This window comes from Gigantopelta aegis, chromosome 12 (genome assembly GCF_016097555.1).
Source record: "Gigantopelta aegis isolate Gae_Host chromosome 12, Gae_host_genome, whole genome shotgun sequence".
Classification (NCBI taxonomy): domain Eukaryota; kingdom Metazoa; phylum Mollusca; class Gastropoda; order Neomphalida; family Peltospiridae; genus Gigantopelta; species Gigantopelta aegis.
In genome coordinates this window covers 29,349,029-29,368,938 of record NC_054710.1, presented here as the reverse complement: position 1 = coordinate 29,368,938, position 19,910 = coordinate 29,349,029, and the positions used below count along the sequence as shown (strand labels likewise).

Here is a 19,910-nt window from a genome sequence, read left to right as displayed (position 1 = left end):
ATGCATTTTTTTCAAACTGTTTTGTTGGTTAATGCATCTACAATAGTCCATGTCACCAGCACTTATAGTTTTTCTATTTCTACTATTCACATGAATGTATTTAGAATTTCACATATTTTTGTATTTTTTTATAATGTTAGCAATGGCTCTTAAAATTTTAAATTCTTAAGATTTAAATAAACGCTGTCACGGGATCCTATAATACCCGTAACTGAATAAAACACGATTATCCAAATATCTCTCCTAACTGTATATCTATCTGATCTCTCTGTATCGGGCAGTCTAATACCCGAGTGGCTCGGCTCTAGGTATGATCAGAGATAAGATCTTATATAAATATATATATGTAGCACGTTTAGTTCACTAGAAAACACAACAAAACACAATACACTTTGGAATCTGTATTAACACTACACTGACAAATGTACTTGCCGCAGTAGTTAATTAACAACAACAATATAATAACAACCCAGAGCTAATCACTTAATTAGTTAATCACTAGGTGTCTAGTTTACACAATATTCTAATCACTTCACTGTGATACACACACACACACACACGTGTGCTAATTGAGAAACGCTGCCAGGGGAACTTAATTAATAAAGGAATTACAACTCTATTCCTAACTGGTTAATTTTTAATTAACCCTTAAATACTCATTCAGTAACCTTGTAATACAGAATTAATACTGGTACCTATCATAATAAAGACAATAACCTGCAGTTTACCTAGGTCCTCTAGGATGACCGGCTAAGCTTTATCTTACCAAATACTTGTTTAAAAATATTAGAACAGTGAAGCCTACAATTTACTTCGTCAGATTACCGGAGACACTGTCTAAAGAATATTGGTATAATACAGTATTAAAATATTTAAAGTCACATCAATCACATCAAGGTTATACAACAGAGCAGAAAAATATATTTACCAGTCCAGTCGGACAAACGTTCCCCGGGAGCCTTCCAATGTTTCTCCTTGATATCTCTAAAATCCTATCTATTTATTCAAAAATCTCAGAGACAGCGAATATCGCCTGGGGGCACAATGCGGTACCTTCACTATCATGTGATATTGCCACAACTACCAGAGACGGTATTTTCTCTTAGATGGCCAGACAGACCGACGCCTAGTTGCTAGAAATACCATGGTCGCGCGGAGGTATTACATAACCACTCTCCACATGGCCTCCACACCTGGTCTGGGTGTGTAATAGAGGGTTCGGTCGTGCGGAGGTATTACGTAACCAAGTGCCCACCTGGTCTAAGTGCATATTGGGACGCAGGACTACCACCGTCGCGCGGGGGTATTATGTAACCAAGCTGCACACAGCCCTCTAAAACAATTAACATCGCCACAGGCGAAAAGATAAGAGCATGTTCCGTCACAAACACAGAGATGTTTTTAGTTATCTACGAAAATTAGATTGCTCAATTTACTGCTTGCAAGATACCCACTTTCCATCAGGAATTTTACATTAGAGCACAGTGGGGCTGCTAATGTGTCATACATTCATTTACTAATAGGAGTTGCCATTTTATTTAAAGCCAATTTTGAATATAAAATGGGTAGAATAAAAAGAGATAATGATGACAACTTCCTCATACTAGAAATTGAAACAATGTCATATAAAATAACTTCAGTAAATATATATGGTCCTAACAAAGATTCACCTGAATTTTATAAAAGAGTTTTTGAAATAATTGCAGAATTGGATAATGAGTTTACAATTATTTGTGGTGATTTTAATCTAGTGCAGGATCAACAGATGGATACATACAACTATAAACACTTAAATAATCCTCACCCACATTCGGAACTAATAAATCTTAAAAATAAATTTAACCTCTGTGATCCATGGAGAATAAAGTATCCAAAATATAAAAGTAAAGTTTGTTTTATTTAACAAGGCCACTAGAGCACATTGATTTTTTATCTTATCATCGGCTATTGGACGTCAGATAAAATATAAAAGATACACATGGACAAAGAAATCTCTCCACTAAAAAAGGCAAGGTTGGATTTTTTCCTGGTATCTGAAGAACTATTATCTGGTATTGAAAAAACTGAAATAATCTCTGGATATAAAACCGATCATAATGCAGTAGAAATCTCTCTTGTCCTCTCACACTTTAAAAAAGGAAAAGGGTTTTGAAAATTCAACAATTAATTATTTTACGCTATTCCGCAAATAGTAAATTTCGAAATGGTATAGTAAAACAATTCTTCCAATATTCCGTCATGAAAGTGAAAATAAAGCACAGAATACCGAAAATCACCTGCGACTATTCCGCTTACGCTTTTTCTTCAGCTACATTTTTCTGCAGAACAAATCCTCGCGCTACTAAGACCTTTCTCATGCACTTACCGGTACAAAATAAACATCTTTTTGATCAAGACTAATGTTTGGAGTGAGTTTGTTTGTAATTCCAGCTAGTACGCAGTAATGCGATGTAGCACAGTCAGGAAAACTAGTGGTATATTAATAATTGAAGGGATAGTACATTTTTAGACGGAATAGTGTTTCTTGAAATTCACTATTCCTTTGGGATAGTGGTACATTTTTTTAAATTTCAACCCCTGTTATTAGGTAATACACAATATGTACAGAATGTCAAATCTGTCATTTCTTCCGTAGCAGAACAATATGCAGCACTTCCATATCAAAGAGAAAACATTCTAGAAGTAGACCTGGAATCTATTAACATAATTATAGATGACCATTTATTTTTTGAAATGCTTCTTTTAGAAATTAGAGGTATGACTATTTATTTTAGTTCAGAATGTAAAAAGCAAAAGGTGAAGAAAAGATTTGGAACATTGTATTAACTTTTTAATGGAACTAGTAGATACAAATCCTGACTCGAACGTTTTCAGGGAATGGTTAGATGAAAAGAGAAAAGAAGAGGAACTCGATAGGAGTGAATATATGAAGGGGTTAATATTAAGAAGTCAAGCCAAGTGGATTGAGGATGGAGAAAAGTCGTCTAAATATTTTTTGAATCTTGAAAAAAGAAACTGTATAAGTAAAACTATAATGCGACTTACTGGAGAAAACCGGCCTCAGTGGCGTCGTGGTTAGGCCATCGGTCTACAGGCTGGTAGGTACTGGATTCGGATTCCAGTCAAGGACGTCACTTTGCATCTCCTTACAATAACCATAAACTGGGTACATGACGTTTCCATTTTAAGAATGCTGGAAAAATTCCAATGCAAAATTGCTATTGAAAATATTTTGTTTGAACATTACTAATGTACCTGAATGAGTTTGAAAAAAATTGTGTGATTAGATTTGTTTACCTTTTACGAAATATGGATTTCAATTATCGTAAGATACATGTATACTATATTTATTACATACGAAGCCAAAACGAGGGTGCAAAAAGTGACTGTCGTTGACCTTAATTGTGTGCTGTCTTTTTCTAAATATGCTAGATTTTGCAACTAGCTATCACCATTTACTAGCTGTTACAGAAGAAGCTGGTTTTATTTAATGACACCATCGGAGCACATTGATTAATTAATCATCGGCTATTGGATGTCAAACATTTGGTAATTCTGACTCGTAATCATCAGAGGAAACCTGTTACATTTTCCTAATGCAGCAATATGCACTTTCCCACAGACAGGAAAGCACATACCATGGCCTTTGACCAGATGTGGTGCACTGGTTGGAATGAGAAAAAAAACCCCAATCAGTTGAACGGATCCACTGAAGCACCTCAGCCGAGCACTCAAATGACAGCTAAATCCCGCCATAGCTGTTACAGATACCAATAGCTAATGATCATAATAGGCCGAATTTACAAATCCTATTTATGTCTAATGTGCATGTAACTACAAACATTACAAGCTTAAATACCTGTGTATAACATACCGGACTTGGTGGCGTCGTGGTTAGGCCATCGGTCTACAGGCTGGTAGGTACTGGGTTCAGATCCCAGTCAAGGCATGGGATTTTTAATCCAGATACCAACTCCAAACCCTGAGTGAGTGTTCCGCAAGGCTCAATGGGTAGGTGTAAACCACTTGCACCGACCAGTGATCTATAACTGGTTCAACAAAGGCCATGGTTAGTGCTATCCTGCCTGTGGGAAGCGCAAATAAAAGATCCCTTGCTGCTAATCGGAAAGAGTAGCCCATGTAGTAGCGACAGCGGATTTCCTCTAAAAACATCTGTGTGGTCCTTAACCATATGTCTGACGCCATATAACCGTAAATAAAAATGTGTTGAGTGTGTCGTTAAATAAAACATTTCTTTCTTTCTTCATCATTTTAGATAAAGTGAAGGACTTGACAGCTGTGGTGGTAGTACTCATGACGGGTGCCACCAGTGGGGCAGGATATGTTCACCTTTCGTGAACACCTGATATCACCACTGTTTTGACAGTGATTCATGAGTGCATGTCGTCACAGCTGTACTTATTCCAATGAGCTCTGTCCTTTGCTAGTTTTGGTTTAGTAAACTAGTCTGGAGGTGGCAGTCATCTTTGTGGCAGTCAGAAGGATGTATTGTCCAGTGAAGAATCTTGGGAGTGGCTGTCCTATAGACAAGGCACTAGATAGAAATTCAAGGCATCAACCACTATTTTGTCGAATGTCCTTCAACTCTGAATTTTTTTCCGTTCTAGCCAGTGCACCACAACTGGTATATATCAAAGGCTGTGGTATGTGCCATCCTGTTTGTGTGATGGTGCATATAAAATATCCTTTGCTACTAATGGAATAATGTAGCGGGTTTCCTCGCTAAGACTTATATGTCCAAATCACCAAGTGTTTGACATCCAATAGCTGATGATTAATAAAACAATGTGTTCTATAAGTGGTGCTATATTTTTCCATTAGGTCACATCAGGTTAGGTCAGGTCATAGCGTTTAACATGCACATTCAGAACAAGCTGTTGCAGCGCACCCCTGTCATGGGCGCAGGTGTTGGCCCGGGCTGGCTCCTTCCAGGACAGGAAAATGGTTTGGGGTGGGTGGGTGGAGGAGACCGCCTGCGCTGGCAAGTGCAAGAGAGCACCAGCAGCCCGACTGGTGTCTTTTCTATTAGTAGTAAGAAATCTTTTATATGCACCATCCCACAGACAGGTATTTGCATATACCATAGCCGTTGATCAGGGCTTGTAGAATTTTTATAAAATCCACTAGCCATGGGATCAGTGATTTTAAAAATGTACTAGCCATTAATACATTTTTACTAAATAATAGTAATAATCAGATATGTCACCTAAAGTGGGAGATAGAGCGTAAAAGCACTAACATTGGGGGGTTGGGGTGGGGGCAGGATATTCATATTTACGAAATCAACAACTGCAACATTTGACTTCTTCTTTTTTTCACTAGCCATCCGGCATGATAGTAGTAGTTATTGACTAGCCCAACATTGAATATCACTAGCCATGAGAGTGGGGCTACCACAATCTAGAAGCCCTGTCATTGATATATAACGTACATGACGTGTGAAGTGTGAAAAGTACATGTATACAAATGTATGTATATTTTGTAGAATGTGATTTGTATCCTTGTCTCTGTATTGATTTTTTCAGATACCGGATTTTCATCATCATATTTACATTCCTGGTGTACACTTCATACCACATGTCCAGAAAACCAATTAGTGTTGTGAAGGTAAATTTCACGCATACATATTTAATGGAAATGTAGGGTCTCCTCGAGTACTTGAGTACTCGAGCACGGATCGTGTCTAGCAAGACTCGAGTCCGTTCACAGGACTTGAGTACCTGTACAAGTGAGACAATGTAGGGCAGTAGTAATTAATCACAATATTATAATTGTATGATCATGCGCTGGTTTCTGTTTATAATCTGGCTATCCGTCCATCACAATACTGAACTTATCAACCAGTTTCTAAATGCAATACTATGGCATGAGTTGGTATCTATGTTCAGTACTAGAATTAGATGCTATTAACCTTATTCCATTAGTCTCATCATCATCTGTTGGTCCGGGTCAAGTTTGACCCTCGAGTACATGTACATGCATGAGTCCAGTATGTTGGACTTGTGAAGGCCTGTTCACAATTATCGGCAGTTTTATGAACATATAAACTCTACTCCTATTTTAGTACTCCTCAGACCCCATCCTAGAAGTGTGCGTAGAAATGTTTGATTTATACAGAGTATTTTTTATGAACAGTTTCCTTCCTTTTTGGTGAATATGTTCCTATAGTCCATGCCACAGGGAATGCCTCTTTTTTGTGAATATGTTCCTATAGTCCACGCCACAGGGAATGCCTCTTTATGTGAATATGTTCCTATAGTCCATCCCACAGGGAATGCCGCTTTTTTGTGAATATGTTCCTATAGTCCACGCCACAGGGAATGCCGCTTTTTTGTGAATATGTTCCTATAGTCCATGCCACAGGGAATGCCGCTTTTTTGTGAATATGTTCCTATAGTCCATGCCACAGGGAATGCCGCTTTTTGGTGAATATGTTCCTATAGTCCACGCCACAGGGAATGCCTCTTTTTATGAATATGTTCCTATAGTCCATGCCACAGGGAATGCCTCTTTTTTTTGAATATGTTCCTATAGTCCATGCCACAGGGAATGCCTCTTTTTTATGAATATGTTCCTATAGTCCATGCCACAGGGAATGCCTCTTTTTTATGAATATGTTCCTATAGTCCATGCCACAGGGAATGCCGCTTTTTTATGAATATGTTCCTATAGTCCATGCCACAGGGAATGCCTCTTTTTTTAGTCCATGCCACAGGGAATGCCTTTTTTATGAATATGTTCCTATAGTCCATGCCACAGGGAATGCCTCTTTTTTGTGAATATGTTCCTATAGTCCATGCCACAGGGAATGCCTCTTTTTTGTGAATATGTTCCTATAGTCCATGCCACAGGGAATGCCTTGTTTTTGTGAATATGTTCCTATAGTCCATGCCACAGGGGATGCCTCTTTTATTAATATGTTCCTATAGTCCATGCCACAGGGGATGCCTCTTTTATTAATATGTTCCTATAGTCCATGCCACAGGGAATGCCTCTTTTTTATGAATATGTTCCTATAGTCCATGCCACAAGGAATGCCTTGTTTTTATGAATATGTTCCTATAGTCCATGCCACAGGGAATGCCTTGTTTTTGTGAATATGTTCCTATAGTCCATGCCACAGGGGATGCCTCTTTTATTAATATGTTCCTATAGTCCATGCCACAGGGGATGCCTCTTTTATTAATATGTTCCTATAGTCCATGCCACAGGGAATGCCTCTTTTATTAATATGTTCCTATAGTCCATGCCACAGGGAATGCCTCTTATGAATATGTTCCTATAGTCCATGCCACAGGGAATGCCTTGTTTTTATGAATATGTTCCTACAGTCCATGCCACAGGGGATGCCTCTTTTTCATACTATAGAATTCACTACACGTTATTTATTTCAGCGCCGATTGATTTGTAAATTACACACAAAAATAGTTTTGTTATTTCCAAAACACTTTTACTTTTCTTCTTACGTTAAACCAAACTGAAATTATTTACAAAAAAACATTTTGTAGGAGGATGCATGGGAAAGTCTATACATATGGGTGTATTTTTATAAACACCTGTTCTAAAAAATTTTGATAAAACATCTAATTTACTTTTGTAAATACTCCCTTTTTAATGACTAAAAATCATGGGCGTAGACACAGACACACACACACGCACACACACACATACACAGACACACACACACAGACGCACACACACACACACACACAGACACACACAGACACACACACAGCCAGACACACACACACACACACACACACACACACACACACACACATGCACACACACACACACACACATGCACACACAGAAATACACACACACACACACACAGACACACACACACACACACACAGGCACACACATATATTGTAATTGTGAACAGGCCTTCACAAGTCCAAAATACTGGACTCATGCATGTACATGTAAAAATATATAAAAACCATTGCTGCTTCTACATAGTGGGGGAGCACATGCTTCCTGCCCCCCCCCCCCATTTCCTGTAGCAATGAGTAATTTTATTAAAGCGACATGCCCTAGTTTTTAAAAACGCACGTTCGTCTACGAAGTAATGGTTAATGAGACATGCTTTAGTTATTTCTGACGGTATTTCCCTGTTTAAAGATCATAGACTTTATCGTCTCTCTTTTATAACCATATCCAAATGTGTGTTACAGGTTTGTAGATTAACTGAACTTTAGTGTTCATTTTTACCAGCTGAAACTAGGGTCTGCGCCTTTAACCAATTATTTTGTTTTAAAAGTGTTTGATGGCAACTTACACTTTTACAAAATTAATACATGTATATATTTTAACATTGTATTTATATATATATATTTTTTTGATTACAGAGCGTTTTGAATCAAAATTGTACCTATATTCCATTCCCCATCGGCAAAGTGAACCCAAACAACACTAAGTGGTGTGACTGGGCCCCATTTGGTGAGCATTCTTCATTTTCTTTACTTTCTTTGAACTCCTAGGGGTGAGATGTAGCCCAGTGGTAAAGTGTTCGCTTAATGTGCGGTCGGTCTAGGATTCATCCCCGTTGGTAGGCCCATTGGGCTATTTCTTGTTCCAGCCAGTGCACCACGACTGGTATTTCAAAGGCCTTGGTTTGTGCTATCCTGTCTGTGGGATGAAGCTGATAAAAGACCTCTTGCTACTAATGGAAAAATGTAGCGGGTTTCCTCGCTATGACTGTCAAAATGACCATATGTTTGACATCCAATAGCCGATGATTAATAAATCAGTGTACTCTAGTAGTGTCGTTAAACAAAACAAACTTTTCCCTTAATTATGCTATAATTATTTGACAGATCGATTAATTTGTACTTTTTAAAAATCACAAATACAGTCCAACTTCGATCACTCCACCTTCGATCTCTCAATCTGAAGCGACGGTCCCGGCCGAGTTGCTATACAAACTAGTAATAACGACCTTCAAAAATTCAAACTTCGAAAACTCGATAACCTCGATCTCTCGACCTACATGTAATTCTTTGGTCCCGCCATAAAGATTTAATAGAGTATGCACATCTAAAACTCGACACGTGTGGATTGATCAACCTGTTGTTGCTGATAGTATTTTAAAGACGAATATATTGTCAATTATGTCAATCAAGCGAAGCGCGACTGTCTCGGATGGTTTCGGCTGTCGAGGATTAGGGTGATAATTACAGAATAATAGATCGCCGACTAAGCGGAACAAAATGATCCTGTGTTTGGTTGTCGGTGTTCATCTGTGGTGGAGAGCCTCGCTATGTAATACTTACATGTAATTACAGACACAGTCTGGTTAACTTCAAAGAGCATTTGTAATAATTGTTAGTGGTTTCTGTTTGCTCTCAAAGGCGTGAATTGTGTTAAACTTTAGCTTTTCTATTTATGTATCAGTTAATGTTTATCAATTACCAGTCATTTAGTTATGATTGAGTAATCTGGGGAAGGACCCTGTAATGTGGGGTTTGCCAAATCGGTTTTAAAAAGTTATGCTTTCTTGCCATCCAAGCAATCTTGCGTAGTGCCCAGAAATGGAGGGTGGGTGGCCAGATTGGAGAAAGAAAGTAGAGGTGTGAATCGTAAATAATTTTGTGTAAAACAAATGTATTTATAGTGTTATTCGGCATTCGGTGTTTTATTTGTTAGTTATGTTCCGCCATGTTTTGACATCTGTAAAATACGTCAACGTTACTTTTTGTTGTTTACCGTATATATGTATGTAAATGCCTTTTTTTTCTCTCTTTTTTTCTGTCAGTAAATACATGTAGCCTATATGCCCAAGTATATATTTCAAATTCATCTGGGTGATCCTTTTTGTTTTATTTACTTACTTTTACAATATACGCAAAATGAATGTACAACGCCTCGACGCCAACAGCTGGGGTGGGGTGGGATGAGATGGGGTGGCGTGGGTTGAGGTGACTGATATATTAATTCGCCTATCAACTGGAGTTGCATAGTTTTTAAGAGTTCAGAGTTCTTACAATATTTAGTGAAATAAACCAGCTGCAATGCAATTTCAGATTTGAACTGTTATATATTAATTTTGAAAACTCAAACTCCCTGAAACTCAAACTATTTCCTCGTCCCATTCAAGATTGAGTTATCGAAGTTTGACTGTACATATAAAAATAATGAAATATGACTCTTGAATATTTTAGAATGCACCTTTAATTATTTAGTTTTTGGTTTGAAAGCACTACAGACATGACTCAACAATAGACACATTTTATTTCAGCTTATAGCCTATTAAGGTTCAATCACGCTGTCCTGGGCACACACCTCAGTTATCTGGGCTGTCTGTCCAGGATAGGGGGGTAATAATTAATTGTTAGTGAGAGAAAACAGGGTGTAGTGGCCTTCATAGATGCCAACGTTTACTGATCAACACGTGTAAGACTGTGGACAAAAATCCATAAGAAGTGAGCTGTAAAAGGACAGGGATCTGATGATTTTAAATTAAAGGCAACATGAAAATGAAAATAAAGACTACGCAATCCAACGGAAGTGGCTCGAAACAAGCCTGCGCAAAGTAGATGTACAAATAACAAATAGCGTTCGCATTTACTCAGAAGTTGTTATTTCCGACTTGTAAACTTATTTCTGACCTGTATGTGTTTTAATGTAGGATCACTAAGGATGGCTTACTTAGATGATAATGAGTCATGTAAAAATAACAATAATGAAACAAATTCAACCTGAAAATGCGTGTTACCCGTAAGGAATTTGTCTTACGCCCGTAAGACTGTCAAATGCTAAAAAAATCTTAAGTCTTACGGTTGATCTGTAAGAGTTGACAAGTATGGCTACTCTTTTCTATTAGCAGCAAGGGATCTTTTATATGCACCATCCCACAGACAGGATAGTACATACCACGGCCTTTGTTACACCAGTTGTGGACCACTGGCTGGAACAAGAAATAGCCCAATGGGCCCATAAAGTGAGCGTTTTACCACGGAGCTACCCCAGCCCCCATGTGATTATTAGTCAAACTGTGGTTTGTACTGTTAGGTTGATGATAAAGTTTGCATATCTGTCACTTACACTGAGACTATTAACAAGTACAGTCTTGATTAGTGCACATATATCCGCTAGGTGGCACCTATCGTCCAAAATAAATACGACAAAATGGAAGTTTCCTGATTCACGAAAGGACAACGAAAATCACGAAGGATCACGAAGGATGGCTTACTTAGATGACAACAAGTCATGTAAAAATAATAATAATGAAAAATAATAAAAACCTGAAAATGCGTGTGTTACCTATAAGGAATTTGTCCTACCCCCGTAAGACTGTCAAATGCTAAAAAATCCTTAAGTCTTACGGGTGATCCGTAAGATTTGACAAGTATGGTGGCCTCACACGTACCAAATGAGTCGTTAAAACTCGCTTTTGGGTGGGAGCCGAAAGTTAGGTAATTAGGCCATTTGAACACACCAGTTCACACCAGGAATTTAACAATATGTGTTTTAATAGGAAATTGTACATGTCATTGTGTATAAAAAATTCATTGCACTGTTTTGTCTGTTGTAGATAAAAGTAATTCAGGAGAACTTCTGGGAAGCTTGGATTATGCTTATCTGTTTGCCTATGCCATTAGCATGTTTATCAGGTAAGTCACATGACTGTCGTATCAATTTAAAAATGAAATAAATATTCATTTTGATCTCTGATTTGTGTACAGCAATTACACCATCCGTTACCAGGGCTGGGAATTCTCCCCGGATCAGCTGGTTTCTTCTCATCCTTTCCTCACCGGCCTTGGTGGCATCGTGGTTAGGCCATCGGTCTACAGGCTGGTAGGTACTGGGTTCGGATCCCAGTCGAGGCATGGGATTTTTAATCCAGATACCGACTCCAAACCCTGAGTGAGTGCTCCGCAAGGCTCAATGGGTAGGTGTAAACCACTTGCACCGACCAGTGATCCATAAGTGGTTCAACAAAGGCCATGGTTTGTGCTAAATAAAATAAAAGATCCCTTGCTGCTAATCAGAAGAGTAGCCCATGTAGTGGCGACAGCGGGTTTCCTCTCAAAATCTGTGTGGTCCTTAACCATATGTCTGATGCCATATAACCGTAAATACAATGTGTTGAGTGCGTCATTAAAGAAACCATTTTTCTTTCTTTCTTTCTTTTTGGGTAGCAGCAGATTGAACACAAATTGACCTTGACGTACCATTAAAAGTATGCAAATTCACAATTAAAGTACAGGTTTAGACAAGTAAGAGTTGCAGATCTGAAATCTATACATATTTTTACATAAGAATCAATGTTCAAACCTTCCTGACTCTCCGACATAGATAAATCGACCTGGCTCCCGTACTATTACCATAGGGTCACACAAAACATTGTGAAACTGATTTACATGCCCAAAAGCTGATGTTGTGTATGTGCTAGGGTATCGCGATACATATTCAGTGATAGAAATAAGCAGAATTTTTCACTAGTCCACCAGACAAGTACATCTACAAATCTACTTGTCCATCAATATTTCTACTTGTCCAAATAAGTTGTTAGTTTTATTCAAGAACAACGACAATGTGTTTGATTGCTCAAAATGAAACAGCATTATACATGTTTACTTGTCCACTGGACAACCACTAAGGTTCGTTTTGCTTGTCCCAGCAGATTGTCACTTGTCAGGACAAATGGATAATTGTTTATTATACATGTTTACTTGTCCAATGGACAACCACTAAGGTACATTTTGCTTGTCCCAGCAGAATGTCACTTGTCAGGACAAACGGATAAGTGCTTATTTCGAACACCGATATTATAGGATATTTCTTGTTCTTAGCCAGTGCACCAAGATTGGCATATCAAAGGTCATGGTATGTGCTAACATGTTTATGGGATGGTGCATTCAAAAGATCTGTTGCTACTAGTAGAAAAAATATAGCGGGTGTCCTCTCTAATACTATGTCAAAATGACCAAATGTTTGACATCCAATAGCCGATGATTAGTAAATCCACAGATGGGAATTGATCCCAGACTGACTGCACATCAGGTTATGTCCTGCCCTTTTATTGATGTTGCTGATTATTTAAAAGTAGTGATATAGTTCTATTAAATACAGTGAAACCTCTCAAAACCGGACCCTCTGTAAAATGGTATTCCCTCAAAACCGGACCCTCTGTAAACTGGTATTCCCTCAAAACCAGACCCTCTGTAAACTGGTATTCCCTCAAAACCGGACCCTCTGTAAACTGGTATTCCCTCAAAACCGGACCCTTTGTAAACTGGTATTCCCTCAAAACATTTTTCATGATCCCATTTTAAATATATGTGCATAAGAGAACATAAGAAACCAGATACCTCTTAAAACCGGATATTTTGTTTGGTCCCGAGGGTATCCGGTTTAAAGGCATTTTACTGTGTGTGTATATATATATATATATATGTCTCTATATGTGTATGTGTGTATGTGTGTATGTATATGTATATGTATATGTATATGTATATGTATATGTATATGTATATGTATATGTATATATATATATATATATATATATATATATATATATATATATATGTATATATATATGTATATATATATATATATGTATATATGTATATATATATATATATGTATATATGTGTATATATATATATATATATATATATATATATATTTCTTTTCAGTGGCCATGTTGCTGAGCGGATAAGTTTGCGATATTTTCTGACGTTTGGCATGTTGGGTAGCGGGCTGTTGACGGCGGCGTTTGGAATGGGATATTTCTGGAACATACATTCCTTTTCTTACTACATTGTGGTGCAAGTAAGTCGAAACTTCACATACTACATCACAGGGAATATTTTGTTCAGTATTGTGTTGCGATTATGTGTCACGATTCATGACACAAGTTTCACATTGTATACACCATTGTCAAAATAAGATCAAACTCCACATTGTATACACCATTGTCAAAATAAGATCAAAATTCACATTGTATACACCATTGTCAAAATAAGATCAAACTTCACATTGTTTACACCATTGTCAAAATAAGATCAAACTTCACATTGTATACACCATTGTCAAAATAAGATCAAAATTCACATTCTATACACCATTGTCAAAATAAGATCAAACTTCACATTCTATACACCATTGTCAAAATAAGATCAAACTTCACATTCTATACACCATTGTCAAAATAAGATCAAACTCCACATTGTATACACCATTGTCAAAATAAGATCAAACTTCACATTGTATACACCATTATCAAAATAAGATCAAACTCCACATTGTATACACCATTGTCAAAATAAGATCAAACTCCACATTCTAAACCATTGTCAAAATAAGATCAAACTCCACATTGTATACACCATTGTCAAAATAAGATCAAACTCCACATTGTATACACCATTGTCAAAATAAGATCAAACTCCACATTGTACATCATTGTCAAAATAAGATCAAACTCCACATTCCACATCATTGTCCACACTGAGGAAATTCAAACATTACATATGGTTTGGTGAGGAGGATGAAAGTTGAAGTTAATGTCACTCACATTTAAGAATTGACCACAATTATTTTTTGGTTCATGCAAGTATGAACCAAAAAAACAATGTGCACACTGTATGACTCCGCGTAGAATATTTTTTATGATGGGAGCCAGTTTGGTAATTGAAATCGGACATTACCTACATTGTATTGTTTAGATTACCCATTTCTGAATATCCCAAGGTTTTCTAGTCATCCTCCATTTCCTTGGGTTGAAACTAAGCTCTGTGACGTTAAAGTACTGGGGGCTGGATTCAGCTCAGTCGGTTGAGTGCTCACTTTAATTGCTTGGATCCATTCAGCTAATTGTGTTTTTTCTCGTTCCAACCAGTGCACCACAACTGGACAAAGGCCGTGGTATGTGCTTTCCTGTCTGTGGAAAAGTGCATATAGAAGATCCCTTGCTCCACTTGCACTGACCAGTGATCCATAACTGGTTCAACAAACGCCATGGTTTGTGCTATCCTGCCTGTGGGAAGCGCAAATAAAAGAGCCCTTGCTGCCGGTCGTAAAAGAGTAGCCTATGTGGGGACAGTGGGTTTCCTCTAAAAAAACAGTGTCAGAATGACCACATGTTTGACGTCCAATAGCCGATGATAAGATAAAAAATCAATGTGCTCTAGTGGCGTTGTTAAATAAAACAAAATTTACTTTTTTAGCCCCATGGTGAAGCACTCACTTTATTATTGTGTCATGTACTATTGTGTGTAGTACAATCATTGCTTTCTGTTTATTTCAGGCGATTGGTGGGATGTTCCAATCTACCGGTTGGCCCAGTGTAGTCGCCTGCATGGGAAATTGGTACGGCAAAGGAAAGTAAGTAAATATATTTATCCTATAACTTACTCTGATATCCATGTCATAAACCCATGTGATAATTTAGAATATTAAAGGAACATTCCTGAGTTTGCTGCACTTTTAAAGATGCTATCGACTAACAGAGACTTTTTAATGATTGTAATTACATATCAAATATATTTTTCTGCATACAATATTAGTGGCTGTGTATTAAATGTGTTTCTGATCGTTTCAATATTTGTACTAGGTTAAATTTCATTTTATTTCCTAAAAATATTTTTTTTCGTACGTGTGAAATTATTTGAAGACAAAATCCAGTTTGAGCTTCTTACAAATATTAAAACGACCAGAAACACATTAAATATACAGACAATTGTATTCTAAATAAGAAAATATATTTAATATGTAAGTTTAATTGTAGAAATATTTTATTAGTCGGAAAAATCTTACAATGGAGCAAACTCAGGAATGTTTCTTTAACCTGTGTAATAATGAGATGCAAATTTAAAGGTATATGCAAATATGCAAGGTCTTTAGGTAATCATGTGTTGCTGTGGATGGGTCATTTGTTTACAAGCCAACAAGACCTGCTTACCTGAGCGTAACGTTTTCACAAGATTTAGTTAAAATATGTGACGTCAAACTAATTTGTACTAATCGTGATAACGTCATATTACCAATGGAGGTGACTTTAGTACTGTGATTTACTAAATATATCGAATGAAAATGTTATTTTAGAAGTTTTATAGGATAAATAGAATTCACTAATCATGTTTTTTAATATGGAAAATATCAACTGAGTCTATGTTAATCAGTATTTGTTGAGCCTCTGTCGTGACAAATACTGATTAACATAGACTCAGTTGATATTTTCCATATTAAAAATACATTTGTGATGAATCTTCTATTTAGTGTTCCTGAGACCCTCTTTGTGGGATGATATTACAGGTGGTTTTTGCTCAGTCATTTTAAAAGCATTTTTAGATGCATTGTTGCTGATTTGCACAATTGCCACACATGTATGGGACAATAGGTTGCACATTCTACTTCTGTGATAAACATCGAAAAAGCATTCCCATAAGGCATTTGTTAGCAAAATAACAGAAAATTTGTCTCAATCAGTGTTTTTTTATTATGATTTCGGTCAGTGCTTTGTGCAAAATAACGGCAAATATGAATGAGTGAATGCAGGGTTCATAGCGGTCATTAAATATGAATGAGTGAATGCAGGGTTCGTAGCGGTCATTAAATATGAATGAGTGAATACAGGGTTCATAGCGGTCATTAAATATGAATGAGTGAATGCAGGGTTCATTAAATATGAATGAGTGAATGCAGGGTTCATAGCGGTCATTAAATATGAATGAGTGAATGCAGGGTTCATAGCGGTCATTAAATATGAATGAGTGAATGCAGGTTCATAGCGGTCATTAAATATGAATGAGTGAATGCAGGGTTCATAGCGGTCATTAATGAGTGAATGCAGGGTTCATAGCGGTCATTAAATATGAATGAGTGAATGCAGGGTTCATAGCGGTCATTAAATATGAATGAGTGAATGCAGGGTTCGTAGAGGTCATTAAATATGAATGAGTGAATGCAGGGTTCGTAGCGGTCATTAAATATGAATGAGTGAATGCAGGGTTCGTAGCGGTCATTAAATATGAATGAGTGAATGCAGGGTTCGTAGCGGTCATTAAATATGAATAAGTGAATGCAGGGTTCGTAGCGGTCATTAAATATTAATGAGTGAATGCAGGGTTCGTAGCGGTCATTAAATATGAATGAGTGAATGCAGGGTTCGTAGCGGTCATTAAATATGAATGAGTGAATGCAGGGTTCATAGCGGTCATTAAATATGAATGAGTGAATGCAGGGTTCGTAGCGGTCATTAAATATGAATGAGTGAATGCAGGGTCCGTAGCGGTCATTAAATATGAATGAGTGAATGCAGGTTTCGTAGCGGTCATTAAATATGAATCAGTGAATGCAGGGTTCATTAAATATGAATGAGTGAATGCAGGGTTCATAGCGGTCATTAAATATGAATGAGTGAATGCAGGGTTCGTAGCGGTCATTAAATATGAATGAGTGAATGCAGGTTTCGTAGCGGTCATTAAATATGAATGAGTGAATGCAGGGTTCATTAAATATGAATGAGTGAATGCAGGGTTCGTAGCGGTCATTAAATATGAATGAGTGAATGCAGGGTTCGTAGCGGTCATTAAATATGAATGAGTGTATTCAGGGTTCGTAGCGGTCATTAAATATGAATGAGTGAATGCAGGGTTCGTAGCGGTCATTAAATATGAATGAGTGAATACAGGGTTCGTAGCGGTCATTAAATATGAATGAGTGTATTCAGGGTTCGTAGCGGTCATTAAATATGAATGAGTGAATGCAGGGTTCGTAGCGGTCATTAAATATGAATGAGTGAATACAGGGTTCGTAGCAGTCATTAAATATGAATGAGTGAATGCAGGGTTCGTAGCGGTCATTAAATATGAATGAGTGAATGCAGGGTTCGTAGCGGTCATTAAATATGAATGAGTGAATGCAGGGTTCATTAAATATGAATGAGTGAATGCAGGGTTCGTAGCGGTCATTAAATATAAATGAGTGAATGCAGGGTTCGTAGCGGTCATTAAATATGAATGAGTGAATGCAGGGTTCATTAAATATGAATGAGTGAATGCAGGGTTCGTAGCGGTCATTAAATATTAATGAGTGAATGCAGGGTTCGTAGCGGTCATTAAATATGAATGAGTGAATGCAGGGTTCGTAGCGGTCATTAAATATGAATGAGTGAATGCAGGGTTCGTAGCAGTCATTAAATATGAATGAGTGAATGCAGGGTTCGTAGCGGTCATTAAATATAAATGAGTGAATGCAGGGTTCGTAGCGGTCATTAAATATGAATGAGTGAATGCAGGGTTCATAGCGGTCATTAAATATGAATGAGTGAATGCAGGGTTCGTAGCAGGGTTCGTAGCGGTCATTAAATATGAATGAGTGAATGCAGGGTTCATAGCGGTCATTAAATATGAATGAGTGAATGCAGGGTTCATAGCGGTCATTAAATTCCTTGAAAGTGTTTGAATTTTAATAAAAGTCTGTAAAAGTCTTTTAAATTCTCGTATTGTGTTCATTCTTTATTTTATTGTTAATTTTTCTTCAATCAATATTCTGACCTTCCTTCTGCTGTCATACTTTTATTTACAGGTTTAACCTGTCATGATGCATGTAAAAAGAACCCAATTTCTTTCCATGGACTGCAACGTAAACAAACTGACTTGGTATTTTTATCTCATTCTATTGTCATTGACTACTGTGTAAAAGTCTTTGAAAGTCTTTGAATATGGGAGGTAAACGTCTTTGAATTTACTGGAATGTGCTGTATGCGGTATACAGTGTGTCAGCTTGCGTGATATTGGACAAGATACCTCACCTGCAGTAGTCAGAAGGTTAGTATTTAAAAAAAACCTCAATCAATCCTGTGTTTTATTATCACTATTTTCAGACGAGGTCTCATCATGGGTATCTGGAACTCGCACACGTCGGTGGGCAACATCCTCGGTTCGATCATCCCCGGAATATTCGCCGACCACGCCTGGGGCTGGTGCTTCATCGTTCCCGGGATCATCATCTGCAGCATGGGCATCCTCGTCTTCTTCTTCCTCGTGCCACGTACGATTCAAATCTTAATTTTGTAAACTGTAGGTTTAACCGGGGAACATTTTGTTTTCAAACCGGCCTCGGTGGCGTCGTGGTTAGGCCATTGGTCTACAGGCTGGTAGGTACTGGGTTCGGATCCCAGTCGAAGCATGTGATTTTTAATCCAGATACTGACTCCAAACCCTGAGTGAGTGCTCCGCAAGGCCCAGTGGGTAGGTGTAAACCACTTGCACTGACCAGTGATCCATAACTGGTTCAACAAAGGCCATGGTTTGTGCTATCCTGCCAGTGAGAAGCACAAATAAAAGATCCCTTGCTGCCTGTCGTAAAAGAGTAGCCTATGTGGTGACAGCGGGTTTCCCCTAAAAAAACCAGTGTCAGAATGACCATATGTTTGACGTCCAATAGCCGATGATAAGATAAAAAATCAATGTGCTCTAGTGGTGTCGTTAAATAAAACAATTAAAAAAATTAAAAATCTTTATTAGCAACTTTTTTAATCAAATTGAAATATGATGAGCAACTACTGTGTAATGTTTTAAAATTGTGTAGCAGTGTTTCTGCCAGAAAGAAATTTTTGGGTATGGTGCTATGGAATTGAATGCAACCACGGTCAACAGGGGGTATGGGGTGGGGGGAGCCTACCCCAGAAAGAAAATGGGTTACGTTTAGGGTTAGGGCTAAGAAAATCATACAGAAATAACGAGAGTAATTATAATTTTGTAAAAATTTTAACTTAGAAAAATATAAAAATCTGCCTAAATTTTGAGTATGGCACCATACCCGTTTTACCCTCTGGCAGAAACCCTCTGGCAGAAACCCTGTGTAGTGATCTATGAAACTTAATGTGAAGTGAATCGCGACACGATACTCAACAAAATTTTCCCTTATAA

The 19,910-nt window shown here is 37.5% G+C and overlaps 1 protein-coding gene across 2 annotated transcripts in view; it reads left to right on the top strand.

Annotated features, from left to right (window-relative positions):
- Positions 1 to 19,910, top strand: part of LOC121386443 (glucose-6-phosphate exchanger SLC37A2-like) — a 113,246-nt gene that overhangs the window by 24,963 nt on the left and 68,373 nt on the right. For both annotated transcript variants that reach the window (XM_041517343.1, XM_041517341.1), the window contains exons 2-7: positions 5,547 to 5,628; positions 8,376 to 8,466; positions 11,561 to 11,639; positions 13,671 to 13,806; positions 15,284 to 15,360; positions 18,863 to 19,029. In XM_041517343.1, the coding sequence (XP_041373277.1) occupies positions 5,547 to 5,628; positions 8,376 to 8,466; positions 11,561 to 11,639; positions 13,671 to 13,806; positions 15,284 to 15,360; positions 18,863 to 19,029 (632 nt within the window). The remainder of the gene's footprint in view (positions 1 to 5,546; positions 5,629 to 8,375; positions 8,467 to 11,560; positions 11,640 to 13,670; positions 13,807 to 15,283; positions 15,361 to 18,862; positions 19,030 to 19,910) is intronic.